General features: G+C 39.3%; 1 protein-coding gene across 2 annotated transcripts in view; it reads right to left on the bottom strand.

Moving 5' to 3' along the window:
• Nucleotides 1-23,050, bottom strand: part of ddah1 (dimethylarginine dimethylaminohydrolase 1) — a 100,573-nt gene extending 77,523 nt beyond the window's left edge. Inside the window, exon 1 of one of the 2 annotated variants that reach the window (XM_010902117.3) lies at nt 11,362-11,966. In XM_010902117.3, coding sequence (XP_010900419.1) covers nt 11,362-11,655 — 294 coding nt within the window. In that variant the 5' untranslated portion in view covers nt 11,656-11,966. Of the gene's footprint in view, nt 1-11,361; nt 11,967-22,643 lie in introns of those variants that run through there. The other variant, XM_010902119.3, reaches the window with a different exon arrangement.
• Nucleotides 23,051-23,636: the final 586 nt, after the last annotated feature.

The following is a 23,636-nucleotide window of genomic DNA, read 5'->3' on the forward strand; positions in this document are numbered from 1 at the left end:
CTTTTCACACCATTCTTTGTAAACCCTAGAAATGGTTGTGCGTGAAAATCCCAGTAACTGAGCAGATTGTGAAATACTCAGACCGGCCCGTCTGGCACCAAGAACCATGCCACGCTCAAAATTACTTAAATCACCTTTCTTTCCCATTCTGACATTCAGTTTGGAGTTCAGGAGATTGTCTTGACCAGGACCACACCCCTAAATGCATTGAAGCAACTGCCATGTGATTGGTTGATTAGATAATTGCATTAATGAGAAATTGAACAGGTGTTCCTAATAATCCTTTAGGTGAGTGTATGTTCATAGTAGACAAGGAAGACATCATTTTTCTATAGTTTTTTGACCAACCCAAGAAATTATCAACTAAAGCAATGTATTTTCTTATTGGTGACTACAGGCATCCATGATCATCAGTGACAGTGCACGTTTTTGGAAGAAACTTTTCAGAAATAAAGGTTTTACTAAGAAGTTAAATTGCATAAACTATTTTAATAATCAGGCGTTTATCTCATTGATAATTTTCTGCACAAATGTTGTACACTATCAAACTAACCTGGGCCCGGTTTCAATAACGTAGCAGTTACGATCGTTTAATCGACTTTGTAACGACGGACCTATGCCTGTTTCTCAAACCACCACGTCAGGTCGCTCTTTATAAAGTGCATGGTAAGTACCACGTTATGGTACTTACCATAACGTGGTACCAAATACAATATAGCCTATTGTATTTCGATAGAGCTTGCTTACTTATCAGAAGCATATAATATCGCTGGTGATGTATTCAACTACTAGTCATCAATAAGAAAATGTAAAACTCGAAGAAGTAGTGAAATGTATGGTGAACGAAACTGTTATTTGCAACCAATGGGGTGGATTTCAGCCAATCAAAATCATATCTCCGGAAATCGATCACGTGACATCCAATTATCAGTTTCTCCGGTAGCTATTTAGAATATGTTACTTAAATCACATAGCAACACATGATTAACTGGGAATATAAAGCATTGTTGGAAAAAATATATTCTAATTCTTTGGAATACAAATCGAACGCAAAAGAAAACATGATTTCTGAGCTGAAGAAACTAGTGTTCTTCTTGACGAGGTAGAGGCACCAGCACATATCCATCAAATATAGTACCAGTACGATGCGGGGTTTTAGTCCCTGTACGATGCGGTTCATTTTGAAACACTTTTTCTTAATTAGCCTATTTCTTGTTTAACGTACTTTTTTCTTTATTCTCCGTTGACCAACTGGATTCAATTACATTTACATCAAAATAGTTTTTATAAGTTTTATTCGTTCTGTTGCCTTAATATTAACCGTTTACAATCACTCCTCGCAAGTTGAGGTGGGCGCTGTTTCACAAAACCATTACAATGCCTGTTAAGATTGGTTAAGATGGACTAACGAGTGGTCCGGAGTGCTCGTTAATAAACTTATTGTTCAAACTCGATGTTACGTCCCACTTAAGTAACGAGGCTTTCGGAAAACGCACTCATAAAATGACGAGGCACTTACGTGCATCTTACGATCATCTTAGTGGTTTGGGAAACCGGGCCCTGTAATGTAAAAAGGCAACTGTATGTTAATTAGCGATTATGCTAATGTGATAACTAGTAGCAGATAAAATAACTACATTTTTATTAAAAAGCAGCCCATGCTGATTGGTGATTTACAAAATCCTGGAAAAACATTAATCATTAAGGTTACATTTGAAGAGATGATACAACTGGAAAGGTTAAAATATCAAGTAAAGCCTCACAGTAAGACAGAGAGATATATTGCATTGGAAAATGAAGAAAATGTTAGTGTATGGGGAAATATGGTTAAATCTCTGGAATCTTGAGGAATGGAGATAAAAGGGATATGAGTTGGGTGTTGGGGTTAGGGTATTATTATATGGGGCTGAGTTGGGTATTGGGGTTGAGGCATTATCATATGGGGCTGAGTTGGGTTTGGGTAAGAGGCTGACCAGTTATAGGTGAGGTGTTGTGTGTATGTGGATGTGTAGTATGTATGCAAATCTGGATATTGGTGTGTGTATGTCATCTAGGTGTTTAAGCATACATTTACTTAGGTATGTGTGTGTATATGTATGTGTATATACACGCACATACAGTGTGTGTGCATATATATATATATATATACACACACAGACACACACAAATGCAAGGTCAGATGAGGGAACATCATTGGAGTGTGTTTACAGGCTTTAAAATAAACTTAGAGCGCTCCAGTGACATTGAGATTAATGACAGATACAAAGAAAGGTGGGGGTTATGCTAGCAGAAGGGGAACTCATCTGTCTCCTCTCTGTCTGCTTAAATGTGATTAGCCATTGCCTCACTGTCAAAATGACAGCAGCAGAATCATCAGAGCACATTATTCTGGCTGGGGCGGAGGAGTTGATTGATGACTAGTACTCATCGGACCGAGTCATCAGGAGCAGATAAACAGTTTCAGCCTAAAAGCAGAGATGACTGTTTACCTGATAGTTCAGCAATATTTTAGTAAGGATAAAGGCAGAGACAGAGAGACCAAGGGAGAGAGAGATGAGAAGTGGTGAAGAGTGTCGAGGATGGACCGAGATAACAGAAGCAAAATAGCGAGACAATTTAGGCGAATATACGTTTAAAATGAATCCAAGCAACTCTGCTTAACTGAAACTCTCAGCTTATCTCAAGAATGGATCACTGACACTAACAATACGCTCACCAATTCAAAAATAAATCTGATTCAAGCTGAGGTAGTGATTATAAAATGGAGATGTTATTAGTGTTAGCTAAGAGCTTGTTTGAATGATTTACAGGCAACAGCCTAGTCATATTGTATATTATGCATGGCTTCTTATGTTTTCAGTGAGTAACTGCCAATTTGCTGCGGTATCTTTTCCATATTGTTAAGAATTCCATATACAATGTTGGCGGTATGCATGTCTTATACAGACATTGTGTTTAACGTAAAATCTGAGAAGTTAATTAACCAGCGTCCAAATGGGGCCTGTGTCATACACTTTTAATGTGATGTTTAGAGCCTTGTTGCTTTCATAGAAAGCTCTACTATACCACAGTGGCTAACAAAAGATTGACTTAATTGCTAGTAATTTATTGTGTGCATGAATGAAACATATTATGACACCGTTTTAGTGTTACTTGAGTTTGACTATACACCGATCAGCCATAACATGATGACCACCTTCCTATCATTGTGTAGGTCCCCCTTTTGCTGTCAGAACAGCCCTTACCCGTCGAGGCATGGACTCCACTAGACCTCTGAAGGTGTGCTCTGGCATCTGGCACCAAGACGTTAGCAGCAGATCCTTTAAGTCCTGTAAGTTGCGAGGTGGGGCCTCCATGGTTTATCCAGCACATCCCACAGATGCTCGATAGGATTGAGTTCTGGGGAATTTGGAGGCCAAGTCAACACCTTGAACTCGTTGTTGTGTTCCTCAAACCACTCCTGAAACATTTTTGCTTTGTGGCAGGGCGCATTATCCTGCTGAAAGAGGCCAATGCCATCAGGGAATACCGTTGCCATGAAAGGGTGCACATGGTCTGCAATAATGCTTAGGTAGGTGGTACGTATCAAAGTAACATCCATATGAATGACAGGACCCAAGGTTTCCCAGCAGAACATTGCCCAAAGCATCACAGTGCCTCTGTTGGCTTGCCATCTTCCCATAGTGCATCTTGGTGCCATGTGTTCTCCAGGTAAGCCACACACACGCACCCAGCCATTCACGTGACCATTCACAGACCAGGCCACCTTCTTCCATTGCTCTGTGGTCCAGTTCTGATGCTCATGTGCCCATTGTAGGCGCTTTCAGCAGTGGACAGGGGTCAGCATGGGCACCCTGACAGGTCTGCGTCTACACAGCCTCATACACAACAAACTGCGATGCACTGTGTGTTCTGACCTCATTATATCAGTACCAGCATTAACTTTTTCAGCAGTTTGAGCTACAGAGGCTCGTCTGTTGGATCAGACCACAAGGGCCAGCCTTCACTCTCCACATGCATCAGTGAGCCTTGGCCACCCATGACCCTGTCGCCAGTTCACTGCTTTTCCTTCCTTGGACCACTTTTGATAGGTACTGACCACTACAGACTGGGAACACCCCACAAGGGCTGCAGTTTTGGAGATGCTCTGACCCAGTCGTCTAGCCATCACAATTTGGACCTTGTCAAAGTCGCTCAGATCCTTATGCTTGCCCATTTGTCCTGCTCTAACACATCAGCTTTGAGGACAGAATGTTCACTTGCTGCCTAATATATCCCTCCTACTGACAGGTGCCATGATAATGAGATTATCAGTGTTTTTCACTTCACCTGTCAGTGGTCATAATGTTATGGCTGATCGGTGTAGTTACTTAACCATGTAAGCCTTTTTGGCTTTGCTTGGCAAACGCTCTACTAGGGGATAACCAAGCACAGTGTTAACTTTAATATATTTTGGGCATAAATCCATGTTTGCACAAATGCTTTAAATATTATTTTTGAAACCAAGCATAGGGAACAATAATTGCTGCCGGTAAAGAGCTTCTTCATACAGCTAATAATGTTGAGTGTAGATTTTAAACCTTCCCAGTCCAGGAATGTCAAAACGCTATGCTGTGATTGGTTCACCCCAGTGAGCGTCCTGTCAAGACACAGCTTGTGAAGCGTGTTGTGTAAAGAATGCTGCTGACGCATAACTGCTCCATTCCTACTAACCCGAAGCTGATAAAATTCAGTAACAATGACAAAGTCCATTGCTAGGAACAAATCTATCAGCTTTCCCACACACCATTCAAACATGAAAATGACCGCTTCACCACCTGGTCAAATTAGTTTAGTTTAGGCTGTGTGCTGAATGGTCTGTTACCAAACCGCAAAGGAGAGTGTCTAGAGTTTGTTAAATGTCATTGGAACTTCATGCAAAGTTCTATGGATTGAGGAGACTGAATATGAGCTTTTGGGCAACAAACACCAGAGGTCAGTTTGGTGTTAAAAGAGCAATTGTATTGCAGAAAATAACCTAATACCCACTGTGAAGTATGGTGGTAGATGTGATGTTGTGGGGCTCTGGAAACCTTGTTAGGATACATGGCAACTTGGACTCCATCAAGTACCAGGAGACAAACATTCTGCTTCTGCCAGGAAACTAAAACCATCCAGCAGGACAACGATCTGCAGCGTTCTTGACGAAAGGATCAAGCATTTACAAGGGACAAAGTCCCTTGACCTAAATCCTATTGAAAATCTGAGGGGTGAGCTGGAGAGGAGAGTGCACAAGAGAAGACCACAAACTCTGAAGGATCTGGAGAGTTTCTTTTATGGATATATGCATATATCAAATACCTTCCATTTGTTATTTCACCACATCAAACATTATAAGAGACGACACCGAGCTGTTATTTTGGCAAAGGGAGGGTGAACTAAGTGCTAAATGCAGGGCTGCCAATAATTATAGCTTCCATGTTTTGGAAAAAACACATATGTCTTGATGACAATATCTTTAGTATTAAATAAGCTGCTCGATTAGTAAGTGAACAAAAATAATCCAAAATTTCTCTTTGATACAGTTGCGAAGCAATGCTCAACAAGTGAAATGGGTCTTTACTTCAGCAGTAATGAATACATGAAAGTCTTTGGTGAAAAGTTCATCACCATTAGAAAACAAATAACTGACTCCTCCTTAAATAGGTATAGTCCTCACTTCTGTGAAAATTCACAGAAGTTCCCTGACCTGGTATCAATGGGGACATCGCTCGACACGTTCACTAAATTACTAATGAAATCTAAACACACAAATGATCAACTAGAGCCGATTCCAACAAAACTAGTAAAAGAGCTACGTCCTGTGTTTGGTCAGCTGATGTTGAACATAATTAATTGCTCCATATCCTTTTTGATGCATACGAAATTCACTACAAATAGGGGAAATAAAGCCTCTTCTAAAAAAGAATCTAATCTGGATCCAGATATATTAAACAATTACAGGCCAATATCGAGCATCTCGTTTCTCTCATATATCTTAGAAAAATCTGTTTCCCAACAAATAAATGCCTTCCTGAAGACATTTATGAAATGCTCCAGTCCGGTTTCAAACCTGATCATATTGCTGAGACTGCACATGAACGTGATCAATTATTTTGTAATGCCCTCAGACAAAGGTTCCACATCCGTTCTGTTGCGTCCCGAGCTAATGCTGCCTTTGACAGTATTGACCACTCTCTTCCCTTAGAGAGATTGAAAACCCATATTGGGCTATGTTCTAACCTGGTTTAAATGGACCATATCAGTTCGAACATGTCCTCTGACACATCAACGGTATGCTTTGGTGTTCCTAAAGGCTCGATTTTGGGACCATTATTGTTTTCACTATATATCCTGCCTCTGGGTGATGTCATCCAGAACCACAATGTTAATTTTCACTGTTATGCTGATGACACACGGTTATATATTTCAATGAAACATGGAGAAGCCCCAAAATTAGCTACTTTGGAACCATGCGTTTCAGATATTATGATGTGGAGGATGGAGAATTTTTTGCTTTTAAACTCATTTGAGGACCCAACCGAAATGCTAATTTGAGGACCCAAGAAAGAAAGAGTTTGTTGGCAGATCTCACACTGAATCTCACACTGTATCCCAAGAATGTGAGAAACCTTTGTGTTTCCCTGGACCAAAATCTCTCCTTTGATGAACATATAAAATATACACTCACCTTAAGGATTATTAGGAACACCGGTTCAATTTCTCATTAATGCAATTATCTAATCACCCAATTGGTCCTGGTCAAGACAATCTCCTGAACTCCAAACTGAATGTCAGAGTGGGAAAGAAAGGTGATTTAAGCAATTTTAAGCATGGCATGGTTGTTGGTGCCAGACGGGCCGGTCTGAGTATTTCACAATCTGCTCAATTACTGGGATTTTCACGCACAACCAATTCTAGGGTTTACAAAGAATGGTGTGAAAAGGGAAAAACATCCAGTATGCGGCAGTCCTGTGGGCGAAAATGCCTTGTTGATGCTAGAGGTCAGAGGAGAATGGGCAGACTGATTCAAGCTGATAGAAGAGCAACTTTGACTGAAATAACCACTCGTTACAACCGAGGTATGCAGCAAAGCATTTGTGAAGCCACAACACGCACAACCTTGAGGCGGATAGGCTACAGCAGCAGAAGACCCCACCGGGTACCACTAATCTCCACTACAAATAAGAAAAAGAGGCTACAATTTGCACGAGCTCACCAAAATTGGACAGTTGAAGACTGGAAGAATGTTGCCTGGTCTGATGAGTCTCTGTTGAGACATTCAGATGGTAGAATCAGAATTTGGCGTAAACAGAATGAGAACATGGATCCATCATGCCTTGTTACCACTGTGCAGGCTGGTGGTGGTGGTGTAATGGTGTGGGGGATGTTTTCTTGGCACACTTTAGGCCCCTTAGGGCATCGTTTAAATGCCACGGCCTACCTGAGCATTGTTTCTGACCATGGCCACGTAGAATTAAGGCAGTTCTGAAGGCGAAAGCGGGTCAAACACAGTATTAGTATGGTGTTCCTAATAATCTTTAGGTGAGTGTATCTCATATATATTATATGTATATATCTCAATATATGGATATGTCTCAATATATCCATCTTCGGAACATTGAAAAAATTAAACTGATGCAGTTTTGTTAATTCTAGATTTGATTATTGCAATGCACTCCTCTTCGGGTACCGTGGTAAATCAATAAATAAACTTAAATTAGTGCTGAACAGGGTTGCTAGAATCTTAACTAGAATGAAAAATTACTCCAGTATTAACTTCTCTACACTGGCTGTCTGTTAAGGCTAGTGCTGACTTTAAGGTTTTATTGTTAACCAATAACACAAAACATTGACTTGCTCCTACTTACCTCGCTGAATTGATCCAGCCATACATACCTACACGTAACTTAAGATTGCAAGATGCAGGCCTTCTCATTGTACCTAGAATCCCTAAACAAACAGCTGGAGACTGGGCTTTCTCCCATAGAGCTCCACTACTGTGGAATGATCTGTCAATTAAGGTTAGAAATGCAGACTCAGTGCAAACTTTCAAGTGTCTACTAAAGACTCATCTCTTCATTATGGTCTATGATTAAGGGTAGTCTGGTACTGGGGTGTGAAGGTGAATGGAAAGGCTTGATACTGTCCACCCTTGCTGTCTTGCCAGGTGGGCAATACTCGCCCCTCATTCATAGTGGTTATGGTTGGTTGGTGTCCCTTTGGTTGATGATTGGCAATGTGGGTAGATTGACTTCATCCCTGTTGGGCCCAGTCCCGGGCCTCTCCCGGATAGGGCCACATTGTCACTGCCCTGTTTCAGCCCCAAGGTTTTATACCGCTATATTATTGTGCTGGGGGAGTAGGGCCAGTTCTCCTTCTCCATTGTAAATCCTTTTAAATCTAAGGACTGCACTCTTTAATGTTCCTTCCCTCCTGCTTATAGACTTGACACAGCCCACATTCATTCATTTATTACAATTTGTACTCTTAAAATGTTAACCTGGCACAACCAGAAGTGTAAGCAAATAAACAACTATGGCAGTTTTCAGTTTACATTGTTCACATTTACATACATAATTTACATACATAATTCTGGAGGGCACTGTATCTACTGCATATACAGCATAGTATTAGGAAGGCTCTAGTGTAAGACCAAAACTGTCATAGGCCTAATAATGGTTATAAGGCCTCTGACATATTTTAAGATGATGCTAAATTATATTTTTCTCTCTGTCATGCAGTGGAAATTCAAGTGGGTGCCACTACACCAAATATGCTATGACTGAAAACTGGAAATTCAGCTAATTACCTCTTCCCATTTACATTGTGAAAAACACAACAGAAATGCATATTCCCATAAAACTGATTGAAAACCCTCAATCAAATGGTTCGGCATGCAGATGCAGCATAAACATTTTACACATCAAGAATTAGGTATGCAATAATTAATGACTAACAGGGAATGCATTTGACCCAGGTAAGGTACTGTTGAACTAATGCACAACCTGAATTTCCTTTTGTTTCCATCATTGGGTTACAGGAGTACAGGATTAATTAACAACAACAAATGTTACTTGTATCCACTATTCATGCATAATGCAAGCACCCCATGAGGTCAATAAAAAAACAAAACGACCACTTAAAGGGATACTGCACGATGCTGGCAATTAAAGGTGCACTCAGGCCCCATCGTTGGTATAGAAGTAGAGTGACATTTGATTCTAGACTAATAAAACAGCAGTGCATCCTCCTCTCCAAGCAACCTGCTGCACATCTGAACCTCACTTTGATCAGGATTGTGATGTCTGAGCCAGGGTGAGGTCACTTTTAGACTAGACGCAATTTTTTAAAACAATGTGTTTTTGGAGAAACTTGGCAATTTCGATGAGCTGATTATGTGACAAGTGTGCACCTTTAATAGAAGAGCTTCACCCGAAGTCAGATAAAGTTGTGGACACCATGTTAATGTATCTGGGTGCAGTATAAAGGGAGTTAGAGCTAGTTTTGTAAGCCAATGCTGACGAGCGTTAGCGCAATGGAAATCTACAGATACGCAAGAGTGTTTGGTAGTATCCCTTTAAAAGCGGTTGAACATCAACCACTTATGATCAAACTGGACTGCAAAGGAGGAACTGCTTGCTCTTTGTCCTCTTCAATCTACTAGAAAAACAAACAGATCTATTCTATTTCCATGCAGAAAGGACTCTTACATTTTCTTTTTAGGTATTTCTTACAAAACACTCTGATCCTTACAAAACAAACATTCAGATTCTCTCAGTGCCTTGTGCCATTGCACCAAACTATCACATCTAACTGCCATTTTTTATATAACTAAGATAAACAGTGCAAACAGAAAGTCTGACTCATCTTGTGAACTGGAAATGTAAGCAACAACATTGCTAGTAACATTGGCATTAGCTTTCAGTATAGCAGCGATCGCTGTTAGCTTTCGGTATAGCGGTGAATATACTTCCTGGGGTCAATGACACATTAAATCACCAGACCTATTAACACTTACAATGCATTTGTAATGGGGCCTAATAATTTATGTAGAAGTGGCCTTCGATTTGTGTGCTCACTACAACAAATATTATAGTTCATAGCACTCGAATAATTGTAATTCAGAAAAATGCAATTTAGTGTGAAAAGTTAATTAATAACTTAAAAATGCTAAATCATAAGGGAGATGATGCTGCTTTTACTGTACGTATTTCCACTACAATAACTAGAGTTCAGTTACTCTCATTATGTGGGGTAACCAGCTTCCACCAAACAAAAACGGTTTGTAGAACCAGTTTGTTTTTAGAGAGACACTAGTCAGTTCCAAAATAGTCCAGCTGACTAAACCTTTGACCAACAAACAGCTTGTAGGACAAGAGCCATTATGATCACCAGGAAGTTTACAGATCAATATCCTCCCACTAGGGACCAGGGCCTATTAGCAGCCCTGAGCCCAGCAGTGCTGAAGCTGATGTGATATGACAGGGGGTTCACAGAGCCTGTCCAACCGTCAAACTCTCTGTCACCAGACAGGGAACAGCACAACAGCCTGCCGCCAAGGGTGCACATACATATTGTTCATGCATTTAGTTTGTTTATATTTAACCTTCTTAGGGTACGCTACTAAAAAAGCTGGCACTAAAAACCCTGCTTTTCATAGCCCCCTTGTTAGTTTAAGAATATGGCCATACAATATACATAAACCACAATTGCTATAAAATTGCATTATTGCTATTAACATGGGGGGAGGGGGGTGTGTTGCTTTTAATGGACTGCATTTCACTCACTTGCTCATTCTGTGTGTGACAGTCTCCTGTATAGGAATTATGACTACATTTCCAATGTGACATCTATTTTCACAGATGATTTCAAAAGATGCTCCCTCATTGCCGGATGTGGTCTCCTACTGTGTGCAAACAGACTCACAGATTAAACTATAATATCTGTGGACAGCTGAAATCGGACTAGACAGCTGTCTGTGTCATATGAACCATATCAAATGTTATTTTATATAAAGAATTGCATTTTACAAGATCATGTGGAAAAAAAATTATTATTCCCTGCTCATCATCCTCAGGAATAAGGATGCAAATTAAAACTGAAGTTGGACCATAGTGCCTAACCCTCATTAGACTGTGACCATATCTGGACGTCTTATTCAAGGGCGTTGTCGATGATGGCAAAACACATATATCCTTTGTATCGACAGTTACATTGCAACCATATGGTGCTTTGACAGTGACACTGCAAGATCAAACAGCAGACCATAAGTATAGATCCATATTCCAAATAAGGACATGGTTAACAGAGACGATTTGTATAATAATATACTTTATTTACCTCTTTCCTTCTGCTCTCTGCCCCGGGTCTGGTAATCAGAGCAGTGTCACCGCAAACTACGGCCGCGTCCTCCACGAACACGCAGTCCGGGAGCGACTCGTCTGCGGGGAGTTCGATCACCTCCAGTCCGAGTTTGTGCTTCAGAACGCCGATGTATACCTCATGTTCCCGTTGAGCTTTCACCAGGTCCACGTCCGAAACGTTCATCCTCAGTGCCTCTTTGGCAAGAGACGAGGGGACAGCTCGAACAATAGCGTGAGTGAAGTTACCAAAACCTGCCATTACACCAGCCATGTTCCGTTAATTGTTGTAAGTAGGCTAACAAAATTGCTCAATGAAATGGCTCAATCAAACAACCGATACCTATTCTAAATGTGTGGAAGACCGAATACTGATGGTTCTCTTTCTGTTCGATACGCTTTGTTTGTTAGTTTGTTTTATTTTTCTATTTACTAAACTGACAGCTCCACTCCGGTTAAATATGCAACATGCAAGAGCCAGCGGTCTGATGACGCGTGTTAACAACCCATCACGTGTACGAATGTAGCCACTATAGAATCAATTCCCAGTGAAGCGCAGAGCAAAGCCGGACAAGTGACAGTGTGTGGCTCGTAAACAGCGCGAGCACTAGACTGGCTGACGCTCTATTACTTAGTAACTACCCGTTCTGTTATCGAGTAGTTATATATGGGTATACATTGGTTACAAAACGGCCAACGTCTACACATACAATAATGTCAATGAAGGGCCAGGCACAATCTTTTCGCAAACCGTCATTACAAAGCCACGTAAGTGTTAGTATTTTAATTCAAAAACCAGTTCAAGATTATGGTCACTATCTCTGGTTTCTTATTCCAATATCAGCCAGTTCAGCAGCTGGCAATGAAAAACCAAAACAAAGGCTGGAAAATATTTTCTGTTGTTTTTGTTTATGTAAGAGAAATATACAGTAAGGTACCTATGTGTTATGAGTATAATGGGATTAACTGATATTCACAATGAATAGTTTATTGTTGTGACAGTGTATAGGAATACCACACATATTTCACATTCACACTGAAAAATGAACAAAGCACATGTTTTATTTAATACTGGTCATCTTTATGTAATAATAGTCATAAGAGACTGGTGGGAAAAGACAGTCAAGAACTCCTTGTGTTCCGTGTGCAGATCAGGCAGGGAACGTGCCATATTCCCTGTGGTGCCATTGAAGGAAGCCTCTGGGCTAGGCTTTGAATGGAATGTTTCTCCAGACATTCCCTGAGCACATTCTTCCACACCCCAGGACTAAAGTTTGTCTTTTCTTGTTCCAGATCCACTCAATTATCCTGACTGGTCTAAACATTCCACGAGTCCCACCTTCCATTTTCCATTGCTGGATGGACTTTCTGCTCCGTCCAAACACCCAGCCCTTCATTTTTTCTCCAGTCCACGTTGTGTATGTCTGACTCCGTCTGGTACATTCTACCCTAGAAGAAATCTCTCACTCAATCACTCTCAATCATTCTCTCTTTGTCAATCTCTCAAAGTGTTTTGGTTAGGCTGAACAAAACCATTTAGGCTCATCTAGTTCATTCTGAGAATGTGTGCATCAAATGTTACCCTATTCTAAGGGCCCTTTTCAACAATAGTGCACTATTTACATCGAAGTCATTTTGCAGTTGCTCTTTTCCCCAACACATAGTCAGTGCAAAAATGTCCTACTATTCAGACTAGTCTCAGTGTGCATATGTAAATTATATTTACATAAATCCTTGACAAACTAATTTGTAAGATATAATATGCTATGTTTGATAATGTTATAGTACAGACTGGCCGCTAGGGGCAGTGGTGAACACAGAGTTAATAACCCAGACCATAATTTCAATGGTTGCAAAATCTTCCTGACTTCCAAAAATCTACTCACCGTAGAAAGAATCCACTTTGACCAATATCACAACCAGTTCAAAGTTCAGAAGCCATGCAACCTTTCTGAATTTGTCAGCCATTCAAACCTGACACCAGAAGAAACATGTATTCTACCAAACTGATCTCCTCCCAGACCTGGATCAGGGCATCAGTGAGCTCCTGGACAGTCTGTGGCGCTACCTGGCGCCGTCGGATGCACCGATACATAACATCCCAGAGGTTCTCAATTGGATTCAGGTCTGGGGAACGTGAAGGTCAGTCAATGGCATCAATGCCTTCATCATCCAGGAACTGCCTACACACTCTGGCCACATGAGGCCAGGCATTGTCCTGTACCAGGAGGAACCCAGGGCCCACTGCAACAGCGTAAGGTCTGAGGATGTCATCCCGTTACCTAACAGCAGACAGGGTACCGTTGGCTAGCACATGGAGGTCTGTGAGATCCTCCAAGGACATGCCTCCCCAGACCATCACTGACCCACCACCATGCTGAATGATGTTGCAGGCAGCCCCTCTGTAAAGAGAAAGGGGCGTTGGGTTGTGAGCACAGGTCCCACTAGAGGATGTCGGGTCCTCATGCCACCCTCATGTAGCCTGTTTCTGACAGTTTAGTAGCCTGTTGGAGGTCATTTTGTAGGGCTCTGGCAGTGCTCCTCCTGTTCCTCGTCACACAAAGGAGCAGATACCGGCCCTGCTGTTGATGCCCTTCTTCAGCCCTGTCCAGCTCTCCTTGTGTAACGGCCTGTCTCCTGGTATCTCCTCCATGTTCTTGAGACTGTACTAGGAGACACAGTAAACCTTGCGACAGCATGTATGGATGTGCCACCCTGGAGGACCTGGACTACTTGAGCAACCTGAATGGGCTGCAGGTACTGCCTCATGCTACCAGTAGTGACAAGGACACTAGCAAAACACAAAACCAGAGAAGAATCAGTCAGGAAGGATATGGAGAGAGCAATTGTCTGTGGCAACCACCTGCAAAACCATTCCCTTTTGGGGGTTGTCTTGCTGTTTCCTCTCCAGTGCACCTGTTGTCACTCATTTGTACCAAAACAGGTGACATTGATTCACAATCGCTCATGCTTCCTAACAGAAAAGATTGATATCCTTGATGTTTAATTGACTTGGTGTTATACTGTGGTGGTTACGTGTTCCCGTAATGTGTAGTAATGGTAGATATAATATTTCAACCAATCTTTTACAAACCACTGCAATTCTGACCACTTTAATCCTAGTTAGAAAAGAGTTAGGGCATTTGAAATCTTCATATTTCTTTCATACCTGAAATAGATGTTTTCAAATACATTATATTCTACCTAACTATCTTTCCGCAGTCATGCTACACTCAGCTATTCATATCTGACATCAAAACAAAATATATTTTATCTAGTTAAAAACACAATTATTTTAGTAACCATATCAACTAGAAAGGATCTGTTGCACACCTATCTGTAGCTGAGGAGCAAAAGCCAATAAAGCGCTAACATAGGAGTAACAGAAGGATCTCCTCGCACTCGGGATCAACAGATTTTTCAAAATTGAAGTAAACTGCAGTGATCCTAAATGAGTAACCTATCAACCAAATAGTTTTCAACTTTTTCAAACAACTGTCATATTGACCACTTTAACAACATATCAGATAAAAGGTCAGACATCCCAATAGTTCTCTTTTATTCCAATTTGATATCAGAAATACATTTTACATTTCAAGAGTTATAACTGTTCTATATCTACACACATTGAATTTTCATTAAGCTAACTTGGGGGAGTTTTAAGATGGTAAGATTTGCTGCTAGTTTTCAACGGTTTAAGCAAGACACAACATTCCTACTTTAAAATGTGCATACTGATGTGGAAGAGGTTGATTGAATACAGCTCTTTGATACCATTTATACATTTGAAACAACAACTGTTTTGAAAACGCATGAAAACACAATGGGCTTGAATGGGAAGTGGGCTATTTTGATTTGCCACTGGTCTTGAAACATTCAAAGTATAAATACATAACCAACATAGACATGTACAGACTCTCAACTAAGCACTGATTGGTTGTCAAAGGTTTTGCATATTTTGAACGATATCATTTTATATTAGCATAAACTCTCCATTACCTTCTAAGTGAAACACACTCTTAATCCATTTTCACTACAAATACAGACTCAATGTTTACATGTGCTGAGTTAGTTAACACTAGGACCGCCAAATGACTACGGGATTGGGGTGTTGTAATTAAAATAAAACTGCCATTTTGAAAGCTACACCCTCCTTCCATTACTTTTCCTAAATAAGTGTATATTACATTGATCTGTTTTCAGAATTCTAAACTCACAAAAGGAAAACTATTTACAGACTTTCTACCCTGTTTTCCGACTATATCGCCAATAGCCCACGGCACTTAACGTTGGTGCCGAAATGGTACCCAGGCGCTAATCACCCCTCACTGAATGCATGATGTCAATGGATGAATGCACGATACCCCCAGATGAAAGATTTCCATGACCATTCAACAATTTAATTAGGCTATTATTGAAACATAATACAAACGAAATAGGCTACTTTACAATTCAACATATGTATCACACTTTATCTTTTTTCAATAGGAGATTCAGCATTCTTATGTAGGCTAATTGGTCAAATGTAAATCTAAAATGTAAATCTAAATAATTATTCATGAAACGAAATACCAGACATACTTCAGCAATCACCAATTCAACAAACGTATTACACAATTTTTTTATTAGGAGACAAAAAAAGCTCATACACACCACACCCTATCTTCTCTCATTTAATTGTCTCTGCTTATTTTACTCAAGAGTAAGATCCTACAAATGCATTAGGCTAAATAATTATTTACAAAAAGAAATACCAACGATCACCAATTATCAATTCAACAAACTTATTACACCGTTACTGTTTTTATTAGGAGAGAAAAACAATCATCGGATGAAGATGAGAAAAACAATATAGCATATTTTCTCTGCTTATTTTACTGAAGAGTAAGATTCCTTAAATGTATTATAGTAAATAATCATTCACAAAAAGAAATACCAACAATGTAAAAGCAGGTACTCGTCGCTGGCCTGTTGCAGTGTTCTACATCCTTTTAGAGATGGCTGCTATCAACGCACAGGCGCTGTACAAGCAATGTCTCAACAAGACAATCAGCAGAAGATATTTCATAATAGATCTGGCATGTGAGCCTCGTAAAAACGACATGAACGCCAAGACAGCCAAGAAGCAAGCCGCCAAGGAGGCAGCACGTTCAATTTCATTATTCATATAGGCTACTGTAAATCATCCTTTGATCATCCTTTAACTCTGCTAATCGAATGTACAAATAAAATTAATTGAATAATACACTGCAATGTTTTTACTTGAAGTGAAGGCTGTGAAAGGCAGTAATAAGCTGTGGTAATGAGGATCTGGTGTGCGTAATGACGGTAAGTCCAAGGGGTTGTGATGAGGAACAGGTGTGCATAATAGTGGAGTCCGAGGTGTTCTGTGAATGCGGAGCTAGCAGCAGGAGGCTGGCGTGATCACGGGAGGCACCTTGACAGTGAAGGCTACTGTAAATCAGCCATTTCTTTATTTATCAAATGTATCGTGTTTATCAAGCAACCGTGCTTTAGGCCTATGTACTGCTATTTATGTGGATATCCTCTGATCGTCTCAAACTGGTCGATAATGTCTTATTTAACCTTTTACATCATCAAAATGAGATCAAAATGAAAACTAAATTCTAATAGATTTATTTTAGAATAATTTAAGTGTTGTGTAATATTCATTTTGTACCCTTGTAGAGCCTAATAAACAAATTAAAATACTATAGCCTTTGTTTGTTGTATGAATTATTATTTTTTTGTGTTTTTTTTTCGTATGATAAGACCTTCAATTCAAACACATTCTTGTATTTTTCGAATTCATTAACCATTTCAAACAAATTCTGTAATTCATTATTTTTAGACTATTCTATATAGTTTGATGACGACCCAGTAGATGAAGTGATGCTCTGACTGGAAGGTGATGCTGCGGAGGAGAATGTGTATGCTAATAGGGCCGATTCGTATGCTAATGACGCCTGGCTCTTAATGTTCGTCTGAAAGGCTTGGCAGTTCTAGTGTTAACTATGATGGCTTCAACATTACTTTTTAATGCCATTTAGACAGCATCAACTATACATTTTGTTGTATCCCCAATCATTTCAATGGCGGAATACTGGCTTTAACATCCTTACACTTAAATCACTGCCACAAAACATTCGGAATGTTCCAACTAAAAAAGACAGCATGATAATATAATTTTACTCTAGCACACTATACCTCAAACATCTCAACACTTACAGACCACTTTCAAAAAAACTCTACTACCATTAATGATGTCATCTCAACCAATGCTATTATAATAACCATCAATATTTAACGACTACAATGCACACCTGTAACAGCTGGTCACAGCCTTTGCCGTGCCGTTCGTTATGTTTCTATGTTCTATGTCTTTCAGTTCTAGTTTCTATGTTCTGTTTTGGGGTCCTTGTGACTATCAGTTTCACCTTTTTAGTTTAGTCCTGTCATCTGTGCCTTGTTTTCCCCTCGTTACATCAATTTTTAAGTTCCTCCTGCCCTAGTGTTTGTTGTCTGTCATTGTTTGGATGTTGTGCGTTCTATGCATCTTATTATGTTCCTGAGTCGTGCTATTAAAGTACATTTGTTCCTAAAACTCTGCAACTGTGTCCTACTAATGAACATGACAACAACAAATTTCATTAAATCAGTAAAGGTCCTTCTAGTTAATCATTATTAATCAATGTACCAGTAATAACAATAACACTGTTTAGTTATCTCTGTTTATAATGGTTTTAGAGGTATAGAATCAATCAAAAGTCCAAGTATGACAAAAACTCCCAGTAGTAGTCTAATAGGTGTAAACTCTACACTGTAAAAAACTAATTAACATGCACTACAACATTGTTCTGGTATGGATAGTAGAACATCAATTATGTAGAGTCAAACAAGCAGCACATGTTAGTTTTTGTTATAGGAGACCATAGGGAGAATCAAGTCTGTGAATAGATATTTTTGGAATAATTTTAAAGATATGTATAAATACTGTGCATGTTTTGTTATATATGAGCTCAAATGAACATTACAAGTATTTTAGGTAAATAAGCAAATTGCAATAATGTGAACACAATGAGTGGTTGTGTTTCAATGTTTATTTCAAAATATGTGAATGACTTGAAGGAATTAACAATTTGCACATGTAGCCTATATTTTTGTAGCCTATATGTACACATACACAACTTACAGCTGTTCTGCAGCCATGGAAGTAAATAAAATCCTTGAGTGTTGATGCTAACAATTCCTACAGGTGTTCCAACCTTCGTTGATTACTTACAAACCCTCTGTCTGTATAAAATCAATGTTATTACACCCTCTTAAGCACTATTTGGACAATATTGTACTGGAGGAAGTAGTATATTGTTATCATAATGGTGAGAAAAAGGCAATTAACAAAGGATGGCAGACAGACCATTATAAACCTTAAAAGTATAGGTCCTTACTTTGCAAAAAGGTGTCAGTACAGTTTCCTACACCATCAAAAGGCACTTGGAAACAGGAGGAAAGGAACATCTGACAGAAAGAGGTCTGGCAGACCCAAACCACTACAGAATTACAGGTTTCTGAGAGTCAACAGCTTGCGTGATAGGTGGCTCACGAGACAACAGCTTCAAGCAGTTTACCACTGTTCAGTTTCAGGTCAAGTGGCATTAAGAAAGCTATAACTAAGATGGCAAAATAATAAAAAGAGGCTAGCATGAGCCATGGAAAACCGCCAGTAAACTACTGAAAACTGGAAGGCCTTATGGACCGATGAATCAAGATGTAAATTCTTCAGTTCATCACGCAGGGTTTTCATAACCCTAACACTAAATGTCAAAAATAAAGGAGGAAGCATGATGGTCTGGGGCTTTCTCTGGATCTAGCATTTTGCAGAACCATGCAATAACATCTGGTAAACACCTAGTTGGTCGGGGGTTCAACCTAGAGTAAGATAATGACCCAAAACATACCTCCAGGTTCTCTCAGAACTACCTTAGAAGAAAAGAATAAGACGGTAGGCTTCAAATCATGGAATGGCAAGCACAGTCTCCAGACGTTAAACCCATCGAGCTGGTTTGGGATGCTAGGCTTTGCTTTATCATATTCTAACAATTTATAATTGATATCCAGTGAATTATTGTCTATATTCTACAGCCATTTCTGAAAATATAAATGGTACAATCTTAAATGTTCTCCTTTGATCATACAAAGGAGAACATTAGCTTCAGGAGATACTTCAATTATTAAGATAAGTGTCTACACCAAGTCTCAAATTTGAAATATAACTTTCTACAAATCTCCAACAGCATTCTGAGAAGAAAATGTTGGGGGCAAAAGTACACATGAATTACATTTGCTCAACCCAAATTTTTACAGTGTACTCCCAATCGATAACATACTCAAGTGGTTCCACCATCCACCTACAGTGGATATAAAAAGTCTACACACCCCTGTTAAAATGGCAGGTTCTTGTGATGTAAAAGAATGAGACAAAGATAAATCATGTCAGAACCTTTTCCACCCTTAATGTGACCTATAACATGAACAATTCAATTGAAAAACAAACTGAAATCTTTGAGGGGGAAAAATAAAAAATTAAAAACTCACAATAACCTGGTTGCATAAGTGTGCACACCCTTAAACTAATACTTTGTTGAAGCCCCTTTTGATTTTATTCCAGCACTCAGTCTTTTTGGGTAGGAGTCTAGCATAGCACATCTTGACGTGGCAATATTTGCCCACTCTTCTTTACAAAAGTGCTCCAAATCCGTCAGACTGCGAGGACATCTCCTGTGCACAGCCCTCTTCAGATCGCCCCACAGATGTTCAATTGGATTCAGGTCTGGGCTCTGGCTGGGCCATTCCAAAACATTAATCTTCTTCTGGTGAAGCCATGCTTTTGTGGATTTGGATGTGTGCATTGGGTCGTTGTTGGGCTGAAAGAAAATGTCAGGAAACAGCTGAACTTTATTTGTGATTTATCAGAGTCACTTTAAATAGTGGTAGGTTTGTAATGACTTCTCTTTAACATGAGTTTGAATGTGATACGTTATACGAGGGCGTGCACACTTATGCAACCAGGTTATTGTAAGGTTTATATTTTTCATTTTCAGTTTGTCTTTCAATTGAATTGTTCACATTTCATATTTCTCGGCAAAGGAGAAGTGCTCACTAACACTGATTTAGACAGATTTGTGAACAATATTTGAGAGAATTAGGCCTTTGGTGTACATAGAGAAAGTCTTAGATCTTTGAGTTCAGCTCATGATAAATGGGTGCAAAAACAAAAGTGTTGCGTTTATAATTTTGTTCAGTGTAGTTCAATGTAGCAAGCGGAACCTGGAGAAACACTGGAGTAGAGGCGCGACTGAGCAGGGGTTTTGCTATGAAATACTTTTATTTTTGGGGAGGTAATGTAATTTCTGTTAATCTGTTTTGCTGTATTTTGCTGTAAATTGGACAGAGCATGTGATGACAGATGTAACATATTTTGTAGCTTCAATAAGGCTAACATGATAGAATGAGTTCCTAACCACTTTAATACTATGAAATCAAAAATGAAAATAATATATTTAAGAATGTGCAATATACGCCCCTAAGTCTCTGTTTTCGAGCAGGTTGCGTCATTACAGAAAATGTGGTTGTTGGTCCGGGGAATGCATACACCTCCAGTGCTTGTGTACTAGCAACATTTTTATTTTAAGTGAGCTTGGTGAGATGTGAATTGGAGGACATATTACACATTTATATATTTTTGTACCAGCTGTGGAGTCAAAGCCTTTATTGAGAATGGGACATAACAAAATTGTGAACTGAGAAAAATGGGGTAGAAATATATTGAAAAGAAAGAGAGAATATGTTATGTGCATACATAATCAAATAAAATGTTATTTTCAGTGTAAAAACAGGAATTACATTTACATTTCAGGTGGCCAAAAATAGCTATTTGAAAGCTACACCTTCCATTAGCCACGCCTTCAAACTGATACGCTACCTCTGCTTTATATTTTTCAACCCTTCCTATCACAAAATGTTTTAGTTTTGAACATTTACTGGCACCCAAAGGGTATCTGATAGCTCACTATATGCTTTTAGAGTTGAGCATTCTGATTATGTTTTCTAAAATAAAGGACATACCATGATGAGGAATAGAAAGACAATAGTAGATGGCTGTCTTATGACAAAGCGGAGTACTGCATGTGTGCAGTATCAAGGTGCTAAGCTTCTGTCCTTGAGTCCCCAGAGTTGACAGAGAGGAAGCTTCTACACACAATAAATATGGCAAGCATGGCACATAAATTATGAATGTTCTTGTTTGAAAAGGCTTTCAATAAAGACGAATATAACATATTGGGTCCTGTTCTCCTTCATGTTTCTGATTTACATCATTAATTTAAATATGGGAAGGCCTATGTCCTTTGAAGGCACACAAGGTCAGCACTGTTTCCTATAACATACAATGTGGCCTCGTCCTCAACTGAAAAAGGAAAGAGTGAATATGTAAAGATGCCAAGTAACATGCCTGACAGAGCAGAACAATCATAGTCAGAAACGCATCTCACTGAGCTCATGTGGTCAAACTCTCCACAGAGGAGTGATGAGGTAAAAATTACAGCAGGATAGCACATACAGTTGACAGGAATGGTCAAATTGGCTTTGAAAAAAACATACTTCATCAGCACCATCACTCAGATTGCATTAAGCTACTTGGGGCTAGACAACAAACATCCCCGCGCACACTCACACACGCACACGCACATACACAAACAAACACAAAAAAACTACCAGAATGAACAAAACCCACATGGGCACATGGCAGAGCGATTTAGGGAATCCAACCCTCAATGTAGACAGACACCTGCTCATGGTCATGCTGTGCGCCATAAGTGTTAGACTAGCCTAATCAATGTTGAATCACACGTTTTTCGAATGGCAAAAGTTAAAGATATCCACCCCCAAAGCACTCAATGACATCAAGAAAAAGTTTACAATGTCAACAAAGTTTACCATAGCATTACACCATCTAGTGTCTTAAACTGGAATTATGAAAGTGTTCGGAAAAGTAAAATGACAAAGAGAATACTAAGAATATATCTGTCGGCTTCATACACAACTTCCAATATCGGATGCAGAATTTACAACGTCGCCTGTCGGATCAGCTAAGATACTTGTATATAATATTTACATTTTATGAGCAAAGACATTAAGCATTAGCTTATCGTGACACTTAAACTAACTGATCAGTAAAAAGTATAGTAAACAAAAAAGACTCACCGGAGGCAGTTTTCTCCGTGGTCGTGACAACCTTTCTCCGTTTGTTTGATCAGCGCTCGTCAGGTGGCATACTTACAGTCACTCAATGAACAATGTTTCCGACACATGGTTAAAAAAGTTATAGTTATTACTATAACAAAGGGATTTTCATAACACTCTTTAGGCAGCAAATGAACAAGTTCTCTATCACGTTTGCTTTCTTGGTCAAGTCCTTTTTGCAATGAGTTCTAGCTAAATCTCTATATTTAAAATGTCGGTATGTCACTAAGGTTATTTGAGACCCGAATAGTAGAACTAGAAACAAGTTGGGTATTTTCTCTGCTAACCAACATATAATGTGGAAAATTGGATCACTATAGGCTAGTAGAAACGTGATAGACAGATTGCGTGAAGAGTCGCCTAAATTAATCCACGAAGGAATGCGATAAGGAATTTCCTGTATGAAAAACATATTTAACAACCCTTTAAGCTGTCAGGAATGCTTTGTGGTTGGCTAGAGGAGAGAGAAATATGTTAATAATGTATGCTTCTGCCATACCAAATATGGCAATATTGTTACGTCTGGAGTCTGGTTACCATCTGGAAACGCTTAGTTCTATGGAATAAAGCAAAGAGCGGGCCAAAAATAGAAACCCTACATTTTATTTCGCCCACTATTCGAATTCCGGAACGTCTCTCCCCGAGAACTGTGAAGTTAGGATAGCTTTAATTAGAATAGCTAGAATAATAGTACTGGTCATACCCTGAACAGATGATTATCGTAAGAACAGAATCTAGCGAGGTATGAAATATAATGTATGATGTAGCCTAAAGCAATTAAGATATATGACAACATCCGATTTTATGGCTTTGGCAACAGTTGTACAAATGACCGCAAACTATAAATAACTATACACATATTTAACGTCAAAGCAAACACCTGCTTCAAAACTTAAAATAAGCAATGACAATAATTTACATTATCATTACATTACATTACATTACATTATGATT

This window comes from Esox lucius, chromosome 8 (assembly GCF_011004845.1).
Source record: "Esox lucius isolate fEsoLuc1 chromosome 8, fEsoLuc1.pri, whole genome shotgun sequence".
In the NCBI taxonomy this organism is placed as follows: Eukaryota; Metazoa; Chordata; class Actinopteri; order Esociformes; family Esocidae; genus Esox; species Esox lucius.